Source organism: Bombina bombina, chromosome 2, assembly GCF_027579735.1.
Source record: "Bombina bombina isolate aBomBom1 chromosome 2, aBomBom1.pri, whole genome shotgun sequence".
Lineage (NCBI taxonomy): Eukaryota > Metazoa > Chordata > Amphibia > Anura > Bombinatoridae > Bombina > Bombina bombina.
The window spans coordinates 72,038,327-72,056,741 of NC_069500.1; the positions used below are offsets into that span (position 1 = coordinate 72,038,327).

At 39.2% G+C, this 18,415-nt stretch overlaps 1 protein-coding gene across 2 annotated transcripts in view; it reads left to right on the forward strand.

The window, feature by feature from the left end:
- Positions 1-18,415, forward strand: part of MAPK4 (mitogen-activated protein kinase 4) — a 169,107-nt gene that overhangs the window by 81,511 nt on the left and 69,181 nt on the right. For both annotated transcript variants that reach the window (XM_053700405.1, XM_053700406.1), the window contains exon 2: positions 3,326-3,470. In XM_053700405.1, the coding sequence (XP_053556380.1) occupies positions 3,326-3,470 (145 nt within the window). The remainder of the gene's footprint in view (positions 1-3,325; positions 3,471-18,415) is intronic.

The window sequence follows — 18,415 nt, forward strand, 5'->3', positions numbered from 1 at the left end:
ATATATGGCTTTGGCTTTGCTTTTTGGTAATTAGAAGGCAGCTAAATGCTGCTGCGCACCATACGTGTATAATGCCCAGCAGTGAAGGGGTTAATTAGGGAGCTTTTAGGGAGCTTGCAGGGTTAATTTTAGCTTTAGTGTAGGTATCAACCTCCCACATGACACATCACACCCCCAGATCCCTCCCAAACAGCTCTCTTCCCTCCCCCACCCCATAATTGTCCCCGCCATCTTAAGTACTGGCAGTAAGTTTGCCAGTACTAAAATAAGAGGTTTTTTTTTTTTTTGGTTTTTTTTAAATAATAATTCTGTTCTGTAGTATCCTCCCTTAGCCCCCAACCTCCCTGATCCCCCCCAAACTGCTCTCTAACCCCCCTCTCTGCCTTATTGCGCCATATTGGGTACTGGCAGCTGTCTGCCAGTGCCCAGTTTGAAATCAAATATGGTTTTTTTTTATTTTTTTTTTAAAACATACTATTTTCTGTAGTGTAGCTGCCCTCCCTCAACCCCCAACCCCCCAACCCCTGCCAGATCGCTCAACATTTTTTAAATGCCCACCCTCACTCCCACCGAGTAAAACCTTGTGCTCCCACCGAGTACCATTATTGTTCCATAGTGTAGGGTTCCCACCCGCGCGCGCGCGCCCCCGCTCCCGTGCACGCGCGCGCACCCGCTCCCGTTCACGCGCGCGCACCCGCACTCGATCCCGCCTCCCTTCCCACCGATGGCCGCCCACCCGCCTCGCTGGGTAAGCTCCCACCCACCAACGAACATGGCCATCAATGGCCGATGCAGAGAGGGCCACAGTGTGGCTCTCTCTGCATCGGACGGCTAAAAAATGTTATAGCAGGATGCCTCAATATCGAGGCATCACTGCTATAACATGAAAGCAGTTGGAAGTGATCAGGATCGCTTCCACTGCTTTCAAAGACCAACGACGTATGGGGTACGTCCTTGGTCATTAACTGCATTTTTTTGCAGGACGTACCCCATACGTCGTTGGTCGTTAAGGGGTTAAAAAGATAGATAATCCCTTTATTACCCATTTCTCAGTTTTGCATTATCACCATAGTTATATTAGTACACTTTTTACCTCTGTGATTACCTTGTATCTAAGCCTCTTTTGACAGCTCCCTGATCACATGGCTTTATTATCTATTGGCTTGCATTTTAGCCAGTTAATGCAGTGTTAGCCACAACTTCATGGGAGAGAGCACAATATGGCCCACATGAACTAGCAATCTCTTGTTGTCAAAAGCTAATAAAAAAGCATATGATCAGAGGCTGTCTGTAGTGGCTTTGAAACAGGCAGACATTTAGAGGTTTAAAGGTTATAAAGTATTTTAATATAACAATGTTGGTTGTGCAAAACTGGGGAATGGGTAGTAAAGGCTTTATCTATCTTTTTAAACAATAACAATTTTGGTGTTGACTGTGGCAGCTGTGGGGTGCACAAGTTGTAGAAGGTTCAGAGCATCAACTAGAGCTACTATCCGCTGTCTTAAACAGTTTCCGATGCTACTGGACTGGCAGCAGTAGGGCAGCCGCTTGTTGCACCGATAAGCTGCACATCATGTTTAACATGTCTGCTAAGTGGCATTAAAGAGAGACTCAAGTGGGTGCTTAAATATAAATAGTCAAATTCTAGGTGAGAATTTGCCAACTCTTGCTACCCCTCCTCAGACACCCATGCCTACAACATTCTAAAAACTACCGCTTGATCAGTGCATGAGCTCATTTGAATTAGCCCCTTACTGGCCACAGCAAATGAGATAAGTTACAGTACTCAGAAGAATTTTATTATTATCATTATCATTTATTTGTATAGTGCTGCAAAATTCCATAGTGATGCATTTTAATTCGATAAGCCCCTGGAGTGCAAAACATTGTACAATTTGCTTAAAAATATTACAGTTTTAAAACATTTATTTTGTATGCAGATCAGTAATCATTACATGAATTGATTGCTAATATATATTCTATTAAAGGAAGAGTCTAGTCAAAATTAAACTTTCATGATTCAGAACAGCAATTTTAAGCAACTTTCTAATTTACTCCTATTATCAAATTGTATTCATTCTCTTGGTATCTTTATTTGAAAAAGCAAGAATGTAAGCATATGAGCCTGCCCATTTTTGGTTCAGCATCTGGGTAGCACTTTCTGATTGGTGTCTAAATGTAGCCACCAATCAGCAAGCGCTACCCAGGTGCTGAACCAAAAAATGGGCTGGCTCCTAAGCTTGCATTCAAATAAAGATACCAAGAGAACGAAGAAAAATTGATAATAGGAGTAAAGTTGCTTACAATTGCATGCTCTATCTGAATCATGAAAGTTTAATTTTGACTAAACTATTCCTTTAAATTAAATTAGTAAAATAAAGTGCTTGGAAGTCCCTTTAAAATTACCTATGAACCAAACCACAACAGATCTACTTTAAAGTGAAAGTTAATCCTAGCGTTTCACAAACGCTAGCTGACTATTAAAACAAATAAAGGGGACTTTCATTCGTGAAGTATAAGATACTTTATGTAGAAATCTCCTTTATTTGTCTCAACCGATCGGCGATTTGAGCTACTAACAAAGCCCACGGCTAAAAAATCTTTTTGCTAAGAGGTGACGTTTTCACCTCTTAGCCAATAGCAGTGCGGTAAATCCGGATTGGCTCCCATTTTTTTGCCGTGGCATTTGTTAGCAGCTCAAATCGCCGATCGGTTGAGACAAATAAAGGATGTTTCTACATGAAGTATCTTATACTTAATGAATGAAAGTCCCCTTTATTTGTTTCTAAGTCAATCCTAGCGTTTGTGAAATGCTAGGATTTACTTTCACTACACAATGCATGATATAATACATTTATACTGATACATCTTGACCACTTTCCAGTCGTACATTATCTGTAAAAATAACCATACTATGTTTGTATGAAATGTTTTCTGTATAAATGACATTAAGATAAATTACAATTACAAGACCACTGAACACAGTAGAATTTTATAATTAATAAATGCATAATAAAGAGACAATGCTAAAGTACTTAATTTGAATTTCAAGTAAATAGTGGATTTTTTTATCTAACAAATGTCAGTTAGTTAAAATTTCCTAATGTATCATGTGACAGGCATTAGCCAATCCCAAATTGCATATATGTATAGCCTGTGAATCTTGCACATGAACTGGTGCCTCAGAAAGTGTGCATATAAACAAATTGTGCATATTTAAATATTGGAAGTGAATTGGAAAGTTGTTTAAAATTGTGTATTTTCTGTGATTCATGAATTTTGACTTGACTGTCCCTTTAAGTTACACTTTTCTGTAACGTTTCAGGGTTATCTCTCGGAAGGATTGGTAACTAAATGGTATCGTTCTCCCCGACTTCTCCTGTCACCCAACAACTACACCAAAGCCATTGACATGTGGGCAGCTGGATGTATACTGGCAGAAATGCTAACAGGAAGAATGCTTTTTGCAGGTATGTCATTGATGCAATGAGACGCAATTAGTCATAGGTGCCTATGGTAGAGTTAAGGCTGGTCAATAATAGGATGTTATTCTGCCACTGGAAAATCTTTTTAAATTAAAATGGTTACACTAAAGCAGTTTACGTTGATATTGAAGCTTACAGGAAATTTGTGTTTGTGCACAACTCATAGGAAAAGATTACATTCTAGTTGATAATGAAATCTCCAGAGCTCTATTTATGGATAGAGACAACTCCGGAGCTCTATTGGTGGATAGGGACAACCCCAGAGCTCTATTTATGGATAGGGACATGCCACCTTTTTTTCAAAAATGGTAATAGCCTTTGGGAAAACACCATATGAAATGCAAAAAAAAATAATGTAAACAACATAAGAGACATTAAAAATTAACGACTAGATTACGAGTTGTGCGTTAGGCTTAAAAAGCAGCGTTAGCCGGTCCTAGCGCTGCTTTTTAACGCCCGCTGGTATTACGAGTCCTGCATGTACAGGGGTACCGCTCACTTTTTTGGCCAGACTTGGAAATACCGCAAATCCACTTACGTAAATTCTGTATCCTCTTTTTTCAATGGGACTTGCATAGCGCCGGTATTACTAGTCTGACAAAAAGTGAGCGGTAGACCCTCTCCTGTCAAGACTGGTGCCGCATTTTAAAGTCAGTAGTTAATAGTTTTACACTACAACGCCGTAGCATAAAACTCTTAACTAAAGTCCTAAAAAGTACACGAACACCCATAAACTACCTATTAACCCCTAAACCGAGGCCCTCCCGCATCGTAAACACACACACAAAAATTATCCCTAATCTGCCGAACTGGACATTGCCGCCACTATAATAAATATATTAACCCCTAAACCGCCGCACACCCGCATCACAAACACTAGTTAAATATTATTAACCCCTAATCTGCCGTCCCTAACATCGCCAACACCTACCTACATTTATTAACCCCTAATCTGTCGCCCCAACGTCGCCGCCACTATATTAAAGTTATTAACCCCTAAATCTAAGTCTAACCCTGACCCTAACACCCCCTAACTTAAATATAATTTAAGTAAATCTAAATAAATATAACTATCATTAACTAAATTATTCCTATTTAAAACTAAATACTTACCTATAAAATAAACCCTAAGCTAGCTACAATATAACTAATAGTTACATTGTATCTAGCTTAGGGTTTATTTTTATTTTACAGGCAAGTTTGTATTTATTTTAACTAGGTAGAATAGTTATTAAATAGTTATTGACTATTTAATAACTACCTAGTTAAAATAAATACAAAAGTACCTGTAAAATAAAACCTAACCTAAGTTACAATTACACCTAACACTACACTATAATTAGATTAATTCCCTCAATTAAATACAATTTCTGTAAATACAATTAAATAAAATTATCTAAAGTACAAAAAAAACAAACACTAAATTACAGAAAATAATAAACAAATTACAAGTTTTTTTAAACTAATTACACCTAATCTAATCCCCTAACAAAATAAAAAAAGCCCCCCCAAAATAAAAAGCCCTACCCTACACTAAATTACAAATAGCCCTTAAAAGGGCCTTTTGCGGGGCATTGCCCCAAAGTAATCAGCTATTTTACCTGTAAAAAAAATTACAAATCCCCCCCCCAACATTAAAACCCACCACCCACACAACCAACCCTACTCTAAAACCCACCCAATACCCCCTTAAAAAAACCTAACACTAACCTCTTGAAGATCACCTTACCGGGAGAAGTCTTCATCCAACCGGGTCGAAGTCCTCAACGAATACGGCAGAAGTGGTCCTCCAGACGGGCAGAAGTGGTCCTCCAGACGGGCAGAAGTCTTCATCCAGACGGCATCTTCTATCTTCATCCATCCGGCGCGGAGCGGGTCCATCTTCAAGACATCCGACGCGGAGCATCCTCTTCTTTCTATGGGGACTGAAGAATGAAGGTTCCTATAAGTGACGTCATCCAAGATGGCGCCCCTTCAATTCTGATTGGCTGAATTCTATCAGCCAATCGGAATTAAGGTAGAAAAAATCCTATTGGCTGATGCAATCGGCCAATAGGATTGAGCTGGCATTCTATTGGCTGATTGGAACAGCCAATAGAATGCCAGCTCAATCCTATTAACTGATTGGATCAGCCAATAGGATTGAACATCAATCCTATTGGGTGATTGCATCAGCCAATAGGATTTTTCCTACCTTAATTCCAATTGGCTGATAGAATTCTATCAGCCAATCGGAATTGAAGGGACGCCATCTTGGATGATGTCACTTAAAGGAACCTTCATTCTTCAGTCGCTGTGGAAAGAAGAGGATGCTCCGCGTCAGATGTCTTGAAGATGGACCCGCTCTGCGCCGGATGGATGAAGATAGAAGATGCCGTCTGGATGAAGACTTCTGCCCGTCTGGAGGATCACTTCTGCTCTTCTGGAGGACCACTTCTGCCGGATTCGTTAAGGACTAAGGCTCGGTTGGATGAAGACTTCTCCTGGTAAGGTGATCTTCAAGGGGTTAGTGTTTTTTAAAGGGGGTGTTGGGTGGGTTTTACAGTAGGGTTTGTTGTGTGGGTGGTGGCTTTTAATGTTGGGGGGGATTTGTAAATTTTTTTCAGGTAAAAGAGCTGATTACTTTGGGGCTATTTAAGGGCTATTTATAATTTAGTGTAGGGTAGGGCTTTTTTTATTTTGGGGGGGCTTTTTTATTTTGTATGGGGATTAGATTAGGTGTAATTAGTTTAAAAATCTTGTAATTTGTTTATAATTTTCTGTAATTTAGTGTTCTTTGGGGTTTTTGTACTTTTTTTGTGATCATTTTATTTAATTGTATTTAATTTAGGGAATTAATTTAATTATAGTATAGTGTTAGGTGTAATTGTAACTTAGGTTAGGTTTTATTTTACAGATACTTTTGTATTTATTTTAGCTAGGTAGTTATTAAATAGTTAATAACTATTTAATAACTATTCTACCTAATTAAAATAAGTACAAACTTGCCTGTAAAATAAAAATAAAACCTTACATAGCTACAATGTAACTATTAGTAATATTGTATCTAGCTTAGGGTTTATTTTATAGGTAAGTATTTAGTTTTAAATAGGAATAATTTAGTTAATGATAGTTATATTTATTTAGATTTATTTAAATTATATTTAAGTTAGGGGGTGTTAGGGTTAGACTTAGGTTTAGGGGTTAATATGTTCATTATAGTGGCGGTGATGTCAGGGGCGACAGATTAGGGGTTAATAAGTGTAGGTAGGTTGCAGCGACATTTGGGGGCGGCAGATTAGGGGTTTATAAATATAATGTAGGTGTCGGCGATGTTGGGGGCAGTAGATTAGGGGTTAATAAGTATAATGTAGGTGGCGGCGGTGTCCGCAGCGGCAGATTAGGGGTTAATAAATATAATGTAGGTGTCGGCGATGTCGGGGGCAGCAGATTAGGGGTTAATAAGTGTAAGATTAGGGGTGTTTAGACTCGGGGTTCATGTTAGGGTGTTAGGTGTAGACATACATTTTATTTCCCCATAGGAATCAATGGGGCTGCGTTAAGAGCTAAACGCTGCTTTTTTGCAGGTGTTAGACTTTTTTTCATCCGGCTCTCCCCATTGATCCCTATGGGGAAATCGTGCACGAGCATGTTAAACCAGCTCACCACTAACTTAAGCAGCGCTGTTATTGGAGTGAGATGTAGAGCAAAATTTTGCTCTACGCTCACTTTTTGTCTTTTAACGCCGGGTTTGTAAAAACCTGTAATACCTGTAATTACCTGTCTGTAAGTGAGCGGTGAGAATAAACTGCTCGTTAGCACCGCACCCCTGTTACCGGGAAACTAATAATCTAACTGATACATTTTTTGCATGTACTATTGTGATTACATACAGATTAAAGGGGCAAGTGACTCATCATTCAAAAGAGGGGAATATCTTCTTTTATATAAGGGTTCTTATCTCCCTCTAATAAAATTAGAGAAGGAGATATGTACTTTGTAATAGCCCCTTATCCTCCATTAAACACTAATTGGCGGCCAGCTGGCCAAATGATCACCTACATCCTAGGGGTATGATTCCTCTTTTTCCACTGGGGGTGTCATGTTCTTTTAAGTAGTGCAGAGACTCTGTAATAGACATGCCCTCTTGTACCACTAACAACAAGGAATTGCACCGTAGAGAAAGAACAAAACCCCTGCAGAATGACAAAATGTACTGTTTTGCAAAGGAGATACAGCCTGTTATCATTTGCATTGTAGGGAATTAAATACCATGGCATGTATTTATCAAGCCATCAACCGCAAATACGCTGGAATTCCGCAGCGTATTTGTGGCAAGCCTGATTCGCCTTAGTTATCACACCCTACAGACCGGCAAAAGTAGAATTTAGTGACGTAACATACGATCCGCCGGACTCAGTCCGACACAGATCGATGCTTATGTCACTACAGATGTTCCGAACGCAAGTTCGGCACTATCTGACTACTTTTGCTAGTTATCAAATAACTAGCAGGTACGCTCTGCACTTTTCCGGCCCAGCTTACCTGGTTTTCAATACGCCTCCCTGGAGGCGACGGATGCCATAGAAATCAATGGGAGTCGGAAAGCAGCAAGAGCTCATGTTCGCTGCTGCCCGATATCCCATTGATTCCTATGGTAATGTCTACAGCTAACACCCTAACATGTACCTTGAGTCTAAACACCCCTAATCTGCCCCCCCTACACCGCCGCCACCTACATTATACTTATTAACCACTAATCTGCCGCCCTCTACGCCGCCGCCACCTACATTATACTTATTAACCCCTAAACTGCCGCTCCCGGAACCCGCCGCAACTAAATAAAGTGTTTAACCCCTAAACTGCCGCTCCCGGAGCCCACCGCCACCTACATTATATATATTAACCCCTAATCTGCCCCCCCTACACCGCTGCCACCTACATTATATATATTAACCCCTAATCTGCCCCCCCTACACCGCCGCCACTATATTAAATGTATTAACCCCTAAACCTAAGTCTAACACCCCCTAATTTAAATATAATTTAAATAAATCGAAATAAATTATTCTTATTTAAAACTAAATACTTACCTATAAAATAAACCCTAAGATAGCTACAATATAACTAATAGTTACATTGTAGCTATCTTAGGATTTATTTTTATTTTACAGGCAACTTTGTATTTATTTTAACTAGGTACAATAGTTATTAAATAGTTATTAACTATTTAATAGCTACCTAGTTAAAATAAATACAAAAGTACCTGTAAAATAAAACCTAACCTAAGTTACAATTACACCTAACACTACACTACAATTCAATTAATTACCTACATTAACTACAATTAAATACAATTAAATAAAATTAAATTAAATTATCTAAAGTACAAAAAAAACACTAAATTACAGAAAATAATAAAATAATTACAAGATTTTTAAACTAATTACACCTAATCTAATCCCCCTAACTAAATAAAAAGCCCCCCCTATACTAAATTACAAATAGCCCTTAAAAGGGCTTTTTGTGGGGCATTGCCCCAAAGTAATCAGCTCTATTATCTGAAAAAAAAGTACAATACCCCCCAACATTAAAACCCACCACCCACACACCCAACCCTACTCTAAAACCCAACCAATCCCCCCTTAAAAAAACCTAACACTAACTCCTTGAAGATCACCCTACCTTGAGACGTCTTCACCCAACTGGGCCGAAGTCCTCAACGAAGCCGGGCGAAGTGGTCCTCCAGACGGGCAGAAGTCTTCATCCAAGCCGGGCAGAAGAGGTCCTCCAGACGGGTAGATGTCTTCATCCAGACGGCATCTTCTAACTTCATCCATCTGGCACGGAGCGGGTCCATCTTCAAGACATCCGACGTGGAGCATCCTCTTCCATCGACGTCGACTGTAGAATGAAGGTTCCTTTAAATGACGTCATCCAAGATGGTGTCCCTTCAATTCCGATTGTCTAATAGAATTCTATCAGCCAATCGGAATTAAGGTAGGAAAAATCCTATTGGTTGATGCAATCAGCCAAAAGGATTGAAGTTCAATCCTATTGGCTGATCCAATCAGCCAATCCTATTGGCTGATTGCATCAACCAATAGGATTTTTCCTAACTTAATTCCGATTGGCTGATAGAATTCTATCAGCCAGTCGGAATTGAAGGGATGCCATATTGAATGACGTTATTTAAAGGTACCTTCATTCTACAGTCGACGTTGATGGAAGAGGATGCTCCGCGTCGGATGTCTTGAAGATGGACCCGCTCCGCGCCGGATGGATGAAGATTGAAGATGCCACCTGGATGAAGACTTCTGCCCATCTGGACGACCTCTTCTGCCCGGTTTGGATGAAGACTTCTGCCTGTCTGGAGGACCACTTCGCCCGGCTTCGTTGAGGACTTCGGCCCGTTTGGGTGAAGACGTCTCAAGGTAGGGTGATCTTCAAGGGGTTAGTGTTAGGTTTTTTTAAGGGGGGATTGGGTGGGTTTTTGAGTAGGGTTGGGTGTGTGGGTGGTGGGTTTTAATGTTGGGGGGGTATTGTACTTTTTTTTCAGGTAAAAGAGCTGATTACTTTGGGGCAATGCCCTGCAAAAAGCCCTTTTAAGGGCTATTTGTAATTTAGTGTAGGGTAGGGCTTTTTTTTATTTTCGGCGGCTTTTTTATTTTGTTAGGGGGATTAGATTAGGTGTAATTAGTTTAAAAATCTTGTAATTATTTTATTATTTTCTGTAATTTAGTGTTTGGGTTTTTTTTGTACTTTAGATAATTTTATTTAATTTTATTTAATTGTAGTTAATGTAGGTAATTAATTTAATTATAGTGTAATGTTAGGTGTAATTTTAACTTAGGTTAGGTTTTATTTTACAGGTACTTTTGTATTTATTTTAACTAGGTAGCTATTAAATAGTTATTAACTACTTAATAACTATTGTACTTAGTTAAAATAAATACAAAATAAAAATAAACCCTAAGATAGCTACAATGTAACTATTAGTTCTATTGTAGCTATCTTAGGGTTTATTTTATAGGTAAGTATTTAGTTTTAAATAGGAATAATTTATTTTGATTTATTTAAATTATATTTAAGTTAGGGGTGTTAGGGTTAGTGTTAGACTTAGGTTTAGGGGCTAATACATTTAATATAGTGGCGGCGGCGGTGTGGGGGGGGGCAGATTAGGGGTTAGTAAATATAATGTAGGTGGCGGCGGTGTAGGGGGGGCAGATTAGGGGTTAATAAATATAATGTAGGTGTTGGTGGGCTCCGGGAGCGGCGGTTTAGGGGTTAATACATTTATTAGAGTTGCGGTGGGCTCCGGGAGCGGCGGTTTAGGGGTTAAACACTTTATTTAGTTGCGGCGGGGTCCGGGAGTGGCAGGATAGGGGTTAATAACTTTAGTAGGTGGCGGCGGTATAGGGGGCGGAAGATTAGGGGTTAATAAATATAATGTAGGTGGCGGCGGTGTAGGGGGGGCAGATTAGGGGTTAATAAATATAATGTAGGTGTTGTTGGGCTGCGGGAGCGGCGGTTTAGGGGTTAATACATTTATTAGAGTTGCGGTGGACTCCGGGAGCAGCGGGTTAGGGGTTAAACACTTTATTTGGGTCCGGAGCGGCGGTTTAGGGGTTAATAACTTTATTTAGGTGCGACGGGGTCCGGGATCGGCGGTATAGGGGGTAAAACAGTTAGTATAGTGTGGGTGTTTAGTGACACGGTACCAAGAAAGATGAAAAAAAGCCGAAGAGCAGCGAGATCGTTGACTGTTAGTTAACAACAGTCGCTGCTCATCGCACCATACTTGGTGCGCGGCTTTTTGACAGCTTTTTTGGTAACTTTGGAGAACGTATGCAGGTTCGCGGCAGCGATGTTAGGCAATCTTAGCCGACCGTATTGGTGCTGTCGAATGCAAGAAAGTCGACGCTTTGATAAGTAGATGCCCATGTTTTTGATGTGATGGGAGAAAAAAGAAACAGCCTTTAAAACATATATTTGTGTTTATATGTATGTATATATATATATATGTGTATTTATATGTGTGTGTGTATATATATGTGTGTGTATATATATGTGTGTTTATATGTGTGTGTGTGTATATATATATATATATGTGTGTTTATATGTGTGTGTATATATATATATGTGTTTATATGTGTGTGTATATATATGTGTGTTTATATGTGTGTGTATATATATATGTGTGTGTTTATATGTGTGTGTATATATATATGTGTGTTTATATGTGTGTTTATATGTGTGTGTATATATATATATATATATATATATATATGTGTGTTTATATGTGTGTATATATAGGCTTACCAGAAGTCCCACTTTTACTGGGATTGTCCATGTTTGGAGGCGCTGTCCCAGTGTCCCACCCAGTTGTTCATTCTGTCCCAGTAGGGTCGCCACCTCCAGGTTTCAAATCATGTGTCCGGGTTTCAGCCCACCTGAAACCCAGACACATTATTCAAAATGACTGGACTGTGGCTCTCCAGCATAGTTGGATGCTGGTACTTTGTTACATACAGCCCTACGTAGCTTAACGTTCGTGTCCTTCAAAGTTTACATTTAGTAAAACAGGCTGAGTGAGCAGCATAGGGTTTTTTTATTTTGTAGTACTACTTGGTTTATTTTTCTAAGAATTTAACACCCCCCCCCCGACCCCTGGTGACATCACCGGTGATACACCTTTAGGGGAATCATATGGGTATGACTAGGCCTGGATCTTGCTTTACTTCATGCAGGATAGCATTTTGGCTATAATCTTCCTGCATTATGGTATAGAGTAGCCTCTTAAACAGCTTTAGCAGGTACGTGTTTCTTTTTTACTTTCATTCAAAGTTGTATTTATGCCTTATCAGTATTTGGCTCTGTTCCTTAATTAGACACATAAAACACATATTACACTGCAGATATTAAATTGTGAAATTGATAATTATGAAAGTGATAATTATGCTTGATGTTTGGCATTATTTAGAATCTGAGATCTATATTAATGATTTATTTGCCATGACAACGTAATGGTGCCTTTTTTCACTAGGGGGTGGTGTTATGGTCATTTAAACTGTGTGATTCACTTGTTTGACTGAGGAAGGGTAGAGTATCCACGAAACATTACACACATAAAAGCTACTACTTTAAAAGGACCGGTAATTACCACGCCTCCTTGACCACGCTCCTGACCACACCCCCACTGGCACCGCACCAGGTGGTCCCAGTTTCACCTCTAAAAATTATGGTAAGCCTATGTATATATATATATGTGTGTTTATATGTATGTGTATATATATATATATATATATATATATATATATATATATATATGTGTGTGTGTGTTTATATGTGTATGTATAAATGTGTGTGTATATCTGTGTGTTTATATGTGTATGTATAAATGTGTGTGTATATATATATATATGTGTATATATATATATATATATATATATAATTTATATAATAAATATTCGCAAATGTTCATTTTTTTGTTAAAAGCAGATTATTTGTAAGAAGCTTATACAAGTGGGTTTTATTCGTGAGAAAGGATTTGATAAGTGCATCAAGCTCCTACTTAGCATTTTATGCAAAGGCAAAGAGAACTAGGTATTTGCGGAACAAATTTGAATTTCCTCACAATATACCACAGTTTATGTCATTGTGGATACTATTCATAATATCTACACAGGTTGCACAGTGTTGTAGATCAGTATGGAGCAGATATTAGTCATTTTATGTATAACATAGTAGAGATTTGTGATTAAAGGGACTTTAAATGCTAAGGGGTTAGTTCCAATCTTTCAGAAATTCTTGTTGTTATATAAAAAACAAGATCACCAATTATTTAATTTTTTTTTATCAAGGAAATCACAATGTTCCAGAGTCAAACATAGGTGATGTTGATAACTGCTGCAATATTCCGTTTCTATTTCCTCACAACAGCACAGTTAACGTGCAATAATGGCTGCCGATAACTGAAAACCAAAATAGTTAAATGAGGTTAATGGAGTACAATTGTGTGTTTGCAGTTAGATAGAATGGTGAATGATAGAGAATGAAGTTTGTCTTTGCCAAATATTTATTACTGTAACAAGATGGTGACACAAGGGTCTATTCGTGATTATGCAAAACATAATTTTTGGTACAAGATGAAAAGCAAACGTACAGAGCTAGTTAACTTTTGAGTTCTCATTTTTTATGTCTATTAAAAACATATACATATTTAAATTTCTGCCCTGCCCCCTACTGATTGACTATTTAATAATGGTAAATATAAGGTTAATGAATCTAGACTAAAATGACGTGGTCCAACAGAGGTGCTTGAGTATTTTTAATTTTCATATTATTATTTTTTTGAGTAATTATCTCTATATATTTGTATTGCAAAAACACCAGTTTTTTATTTTTATTTTTTACTTTGTTTATCCACGGCAGCCATGTTTGTGTCATGGCGCACAACAAATTTTGGTTATACAGATGTTTAAAGAAACCTCAATATCTCAGCTCAGGATGGTCCAAGCTCCTTGGAACAAAAAACTGATCTCTAGATTTCATTGGAAGGTACATGTACATATATAAACTTAAGTCCTAATAGAATGATGAAAATCTTTGAATGTTCCTCTTTTAGGATTAATTTAGAATGGGAAGGGTTAGATTCTAACAAACCGTCAACCGGCCCCAATGCATCTGTTTCCACGCAAGGCTTCAGGCTCGCCGGAAACAAGAGTTAAATAGCAGCAGTCTAAAGACTGCTGCCTCTTAACTCATACGTCAGACATCAATGAGGCGTCAGACATCAATGTGTACGATCGGGTTGATTGATACCTCTTGATAGCGGCCGCGAATCTGCAGGGGTGGCATTGCACAAGCAGTTCACCAGAACTGCTTGTGCAATGTTAAATGCCGACAGCGTATGCTGTCGGCATTCAGCGATGTCAGGCGGACATGATATTCTACAGCGTATCATGTCCACCAAACAATGATAATTGAGCCCCTCAGTCTTAATTTTTTTAGGGGGTACCTAGGTATGTTTAGTGTGTATGCAGAACATTTCAGGTTTAAGGCGTCTCTTATTTTATTATGGGGCGAGAAAGTGCGATCTTTTATAATTTCCCCTCACTTTCAGGTTGGTTATCTCTGGTTATCTCTGGTGGGCGACCAGATAGAAACCTACAATTTTACAAGGTTATCACAGAGGTAAAAACTGTGCTAGTTATGCAAAACTGGGGAATGGGTAATAAAGGGATTATCTATCTTTTTAAACAATAAAAATTCTGGAGTAGACCGTCCCTTTAAGTCCTAATGTAATGATGAAAATCTCTGAAAGTTTTTCTTTAAGAGCCAATTTATAATGGGAAGGTTTCAAGTCTAAGTCCTATATATTTTTTAGGGGGTAACTAGGTATGTATAGTGTGCATGCAGAACAATTTTATTTATGGGGGAGAGAAAGTGAAATTGTTTTCCCTTACATTCAGGTTGATTATCTCAGATGGGTAACCAGATAAGCAGGAGGATATACGTCCTATATGGTAGCATTCTACTGTAAGATCTGCTTACAAAATATGTTATAAAACCATTTGCACTGATTCCAGTCCCCATGAAAAGTCATATCTCCTTTGCTGTGACTTATCAGGTACAGATATAATCAGCTCCTGCACTAAGCAAGCAATCACTGTGTGAAGTCTACAGGATACACTCCAGCCTCTCCGGGGCAGTAAAAGACAATGGTTAATTACAGGAAAAGTCTGCAAAATAATGAATAGAAGTACACTGGAAATTTCTTTACTGTCTTTAATTAATCATTTTATGTAGCATAAACCTATAGTGTTAATTTATTTGTAATGAGCCATCAATTTCTCAGTGTTATACACAGGGGGCAAACATGGGTGTATAACCAGATAGGTCTTGCTAAAGGCTTACAATGTAAGGGGTTATAATAGAGGATATATTCACTGCTTGAAGTGTTTTCTGGTCATAGGGCAGTGTACAGGCCAGTCAGTGCTGTACCCCCTCCCCCCCCCACTTCTCAAAGCCGTAGATTTGGAAGCTAATACACGTTTTACATGTCCTGTGCTCTAGCAGCACAAGAAGAGAAGTTAATGAAGATATAGAGAGACAATAGACTTAAAAGTATATTAATCCCCAAAAAATTATTTCATGAGTCAGATAGAACATACAATTTTAAAGAACTTTCCAATTTATTTCTATTATCTAATTTGCTTTGTTCTCTTGGTATCCTTTGTTTGAAAGCATACCTAGGTAGGCTCAGGAGCTGGGAGCTAGCTGCTGATTGGTGGCTACACATATATACCTCTTGTCACTGGCTTACAGATGTTGCCAGCTATCTCTCAGTAGTGCATTGCTGCTTCTTCAATAAAAATACCAACGCCTAGATTTAGAGTTTGGCGTTAGCCGTCAAAACCAGCGTTAGGGGCTCCTAACGCTGGTTTTGGCCGCCCGCTGGTATTAAGAGTCAGTCAGGAAAGGGTCTAACGCTCACTTTGCAGCCGCGACTTTTAAATACCGCAGATCCCCCTACGCCATTTGCGTATCCTATCTTTTCAATGGGATCTTTCTAACGCCGGTATTTAGAGTCTTGGCTGAAGTGAGCGTTAGAAATCTAACGACAAGACTCCAGCCGCAGCAAAAAGCCAGGAGTTAAGAGCTTTCTGGGATAACGCCGGTTCATAAAGCTCTTAACTACTGTGCTCTAAAGTACACTAACACCCATAAACTACCTATGTACCCCTAAACCTAGGTCCCCCCACATCGGCGCCACTCTAATAAAAAAATGTAACCCCTAATCTGCTGCCCCTAACACCGCCGCCACCTACGTTATCCCTATGTACCCCTAATCTGCTGCCCCTAACACCGCCGACCCCTATATTATATTTATTAACCCCTAATCTGCCACCCCCAACGTCACCGCCACCTAACTACACTTATTAACCCCTAATCTGCCGACCGGACCTCACCGCTACTATAATAAAGTTATTAACCCCTAATCCGCCTCACTCCCGCCTCAATAACCCTATAATAAATATTATTAACCCCTAATCTGCCCTCCCTAACATCACCGACAACTAACTTCAATTATTAACCCCTAATCTGCCGACCGGACCTCACCGCTACTCTATTAAATTGATTAACCCCTAAAGCTAAGTCTAACCCTAACCCTAACACCCCCCTAAGTTAAATATCATTTTTATCTAACGAAATAAATCTTATTAAATAAATTAATCCTAATTAACGCTAAATACTTACCTGTAAAATAAAAACTAATATAGCTACAATATAAATAATAATTATATTGTAGCTATTTTAGGATTAATATTTATTTTACAGGCAACTTTGTATTTATTTTAACCAGGTACAATAGCTATTAAATAGTTAATAACTATTTAATAGCTACTTAGTTAAAATAATTACAAAATTACCTGTAAAATAAATCCTAACCTAAGTTACAATTAAACCTAGCACTACACTATCAATAAATTAATTAAATAAAATACCTACAATTATCTACAATTAAACCTAACACTACACTATCAATAAATTAATTACATACAAATACCTACAAATAAATACAATTAAATAAACTAACTAAAGTACAAAAAATAAAAAAAGAACTAAGTTACAAAAAATAAAAAAATAAATTACAAACATTAGAAAAATATTACAACAATTTTAAGCTAATTACACCTACTCTAAGCCCCCTAATAAAATAACAAAGCCCCCCCAAAATAAAAAATGCCCTACCCTATTCTAAAATAAAAATAGAAAAGCTCTTTTACCTTACCAGCCCTTAAAAGGGCCTTTTGCGGGGCATGCCCCAAAGAATTCAGCTCTTTTGCCTGTAAAAAAAACATACAATACCCCCCCCCCCCAACATTACAACCCACCACCCACATACCGCTAATCTAACCCAAACTCCCCTTAAATAAACCTAACACTAAGCCCCTGAAGATCTCCCTACCTTGAGTCGTCTTCACCCAACCGGGCACCGATGGACCAAAAGAAGACATCCGGAGTGGCAGAAGTCTTCATCCTATCCGGGCAGAAGAGGGCATCCGGACCGGTAGACATCTTCATCCAAGCGGCATCTTCTATCTTCATCCATCCGGAGCGGAGCGGAGCCATCTTCTTCCAGCCTACGCGGATCCATCCTCTTCTACCGACGCCTACTCGCCGAATGACGGTTCCTTTAAATGACGTCATCCAAGATGGCATCCCTCGAATTCCGATTGGCTGATAGGATTCTATCAGCCAATCGGAATTAAATGAGGAAAATTCTGATTGGCTGATGGAATCAGCCAATCAGATTGAGCTTGCATTCTATTGGCTGTTCCGATCAGCCAATAGAATGCGAACTCAATCTGATTGGCTGATTGGATCAAAAGAGAGGGGGGAGAGAGAGCGCAAAAGAGAGGGGGGAGAGAGCTCAAAAGAGAGGGGGAGAGAGAGAGCGCAAAAAAGAGGGGGGAGAGAGCGCGCAAAAGAGAGGGGGGAGAGAGAGTGCAAAAGAGAGGGGGGAGAGAGAGCACAAAAGAGAGGGGGAGAGAGAGAGCGTAAAAGAGAGGGGGAGAGAGCGCAAAAGAGAGGGGGGAGAGAGCACAAAAGAGAGGGGGAGAGAGAGAGTGCAAAAGAGAGGGGGAGAGAGAGAGTGCAAAAGAGAGGGGGAGAGAGAGAGCGCAAAAAAGAGGGGGAGAGAGAGAGCGTAAAAGAGAGGGGGAGAGAGCGCGCAAAAGAGGGGGGCAGAGAGAGAGCGTAAAAGAAAGGGGGGAGAGAGAGCGCAAAAGAGAGGGGGGAGAGCACAAAAGAAAGGGGGGAGAGAGAGAGCGCAAAAGAGAGGGGGAGAGAGAGAGTGCAAAAGAGAGGGGGGAGAGAGAGTGCAAAAGAGAGGGGGGAGAGAGAGTGCAAAAGAGAGGGGGGAGAGAGCACAAAAGAGAGGG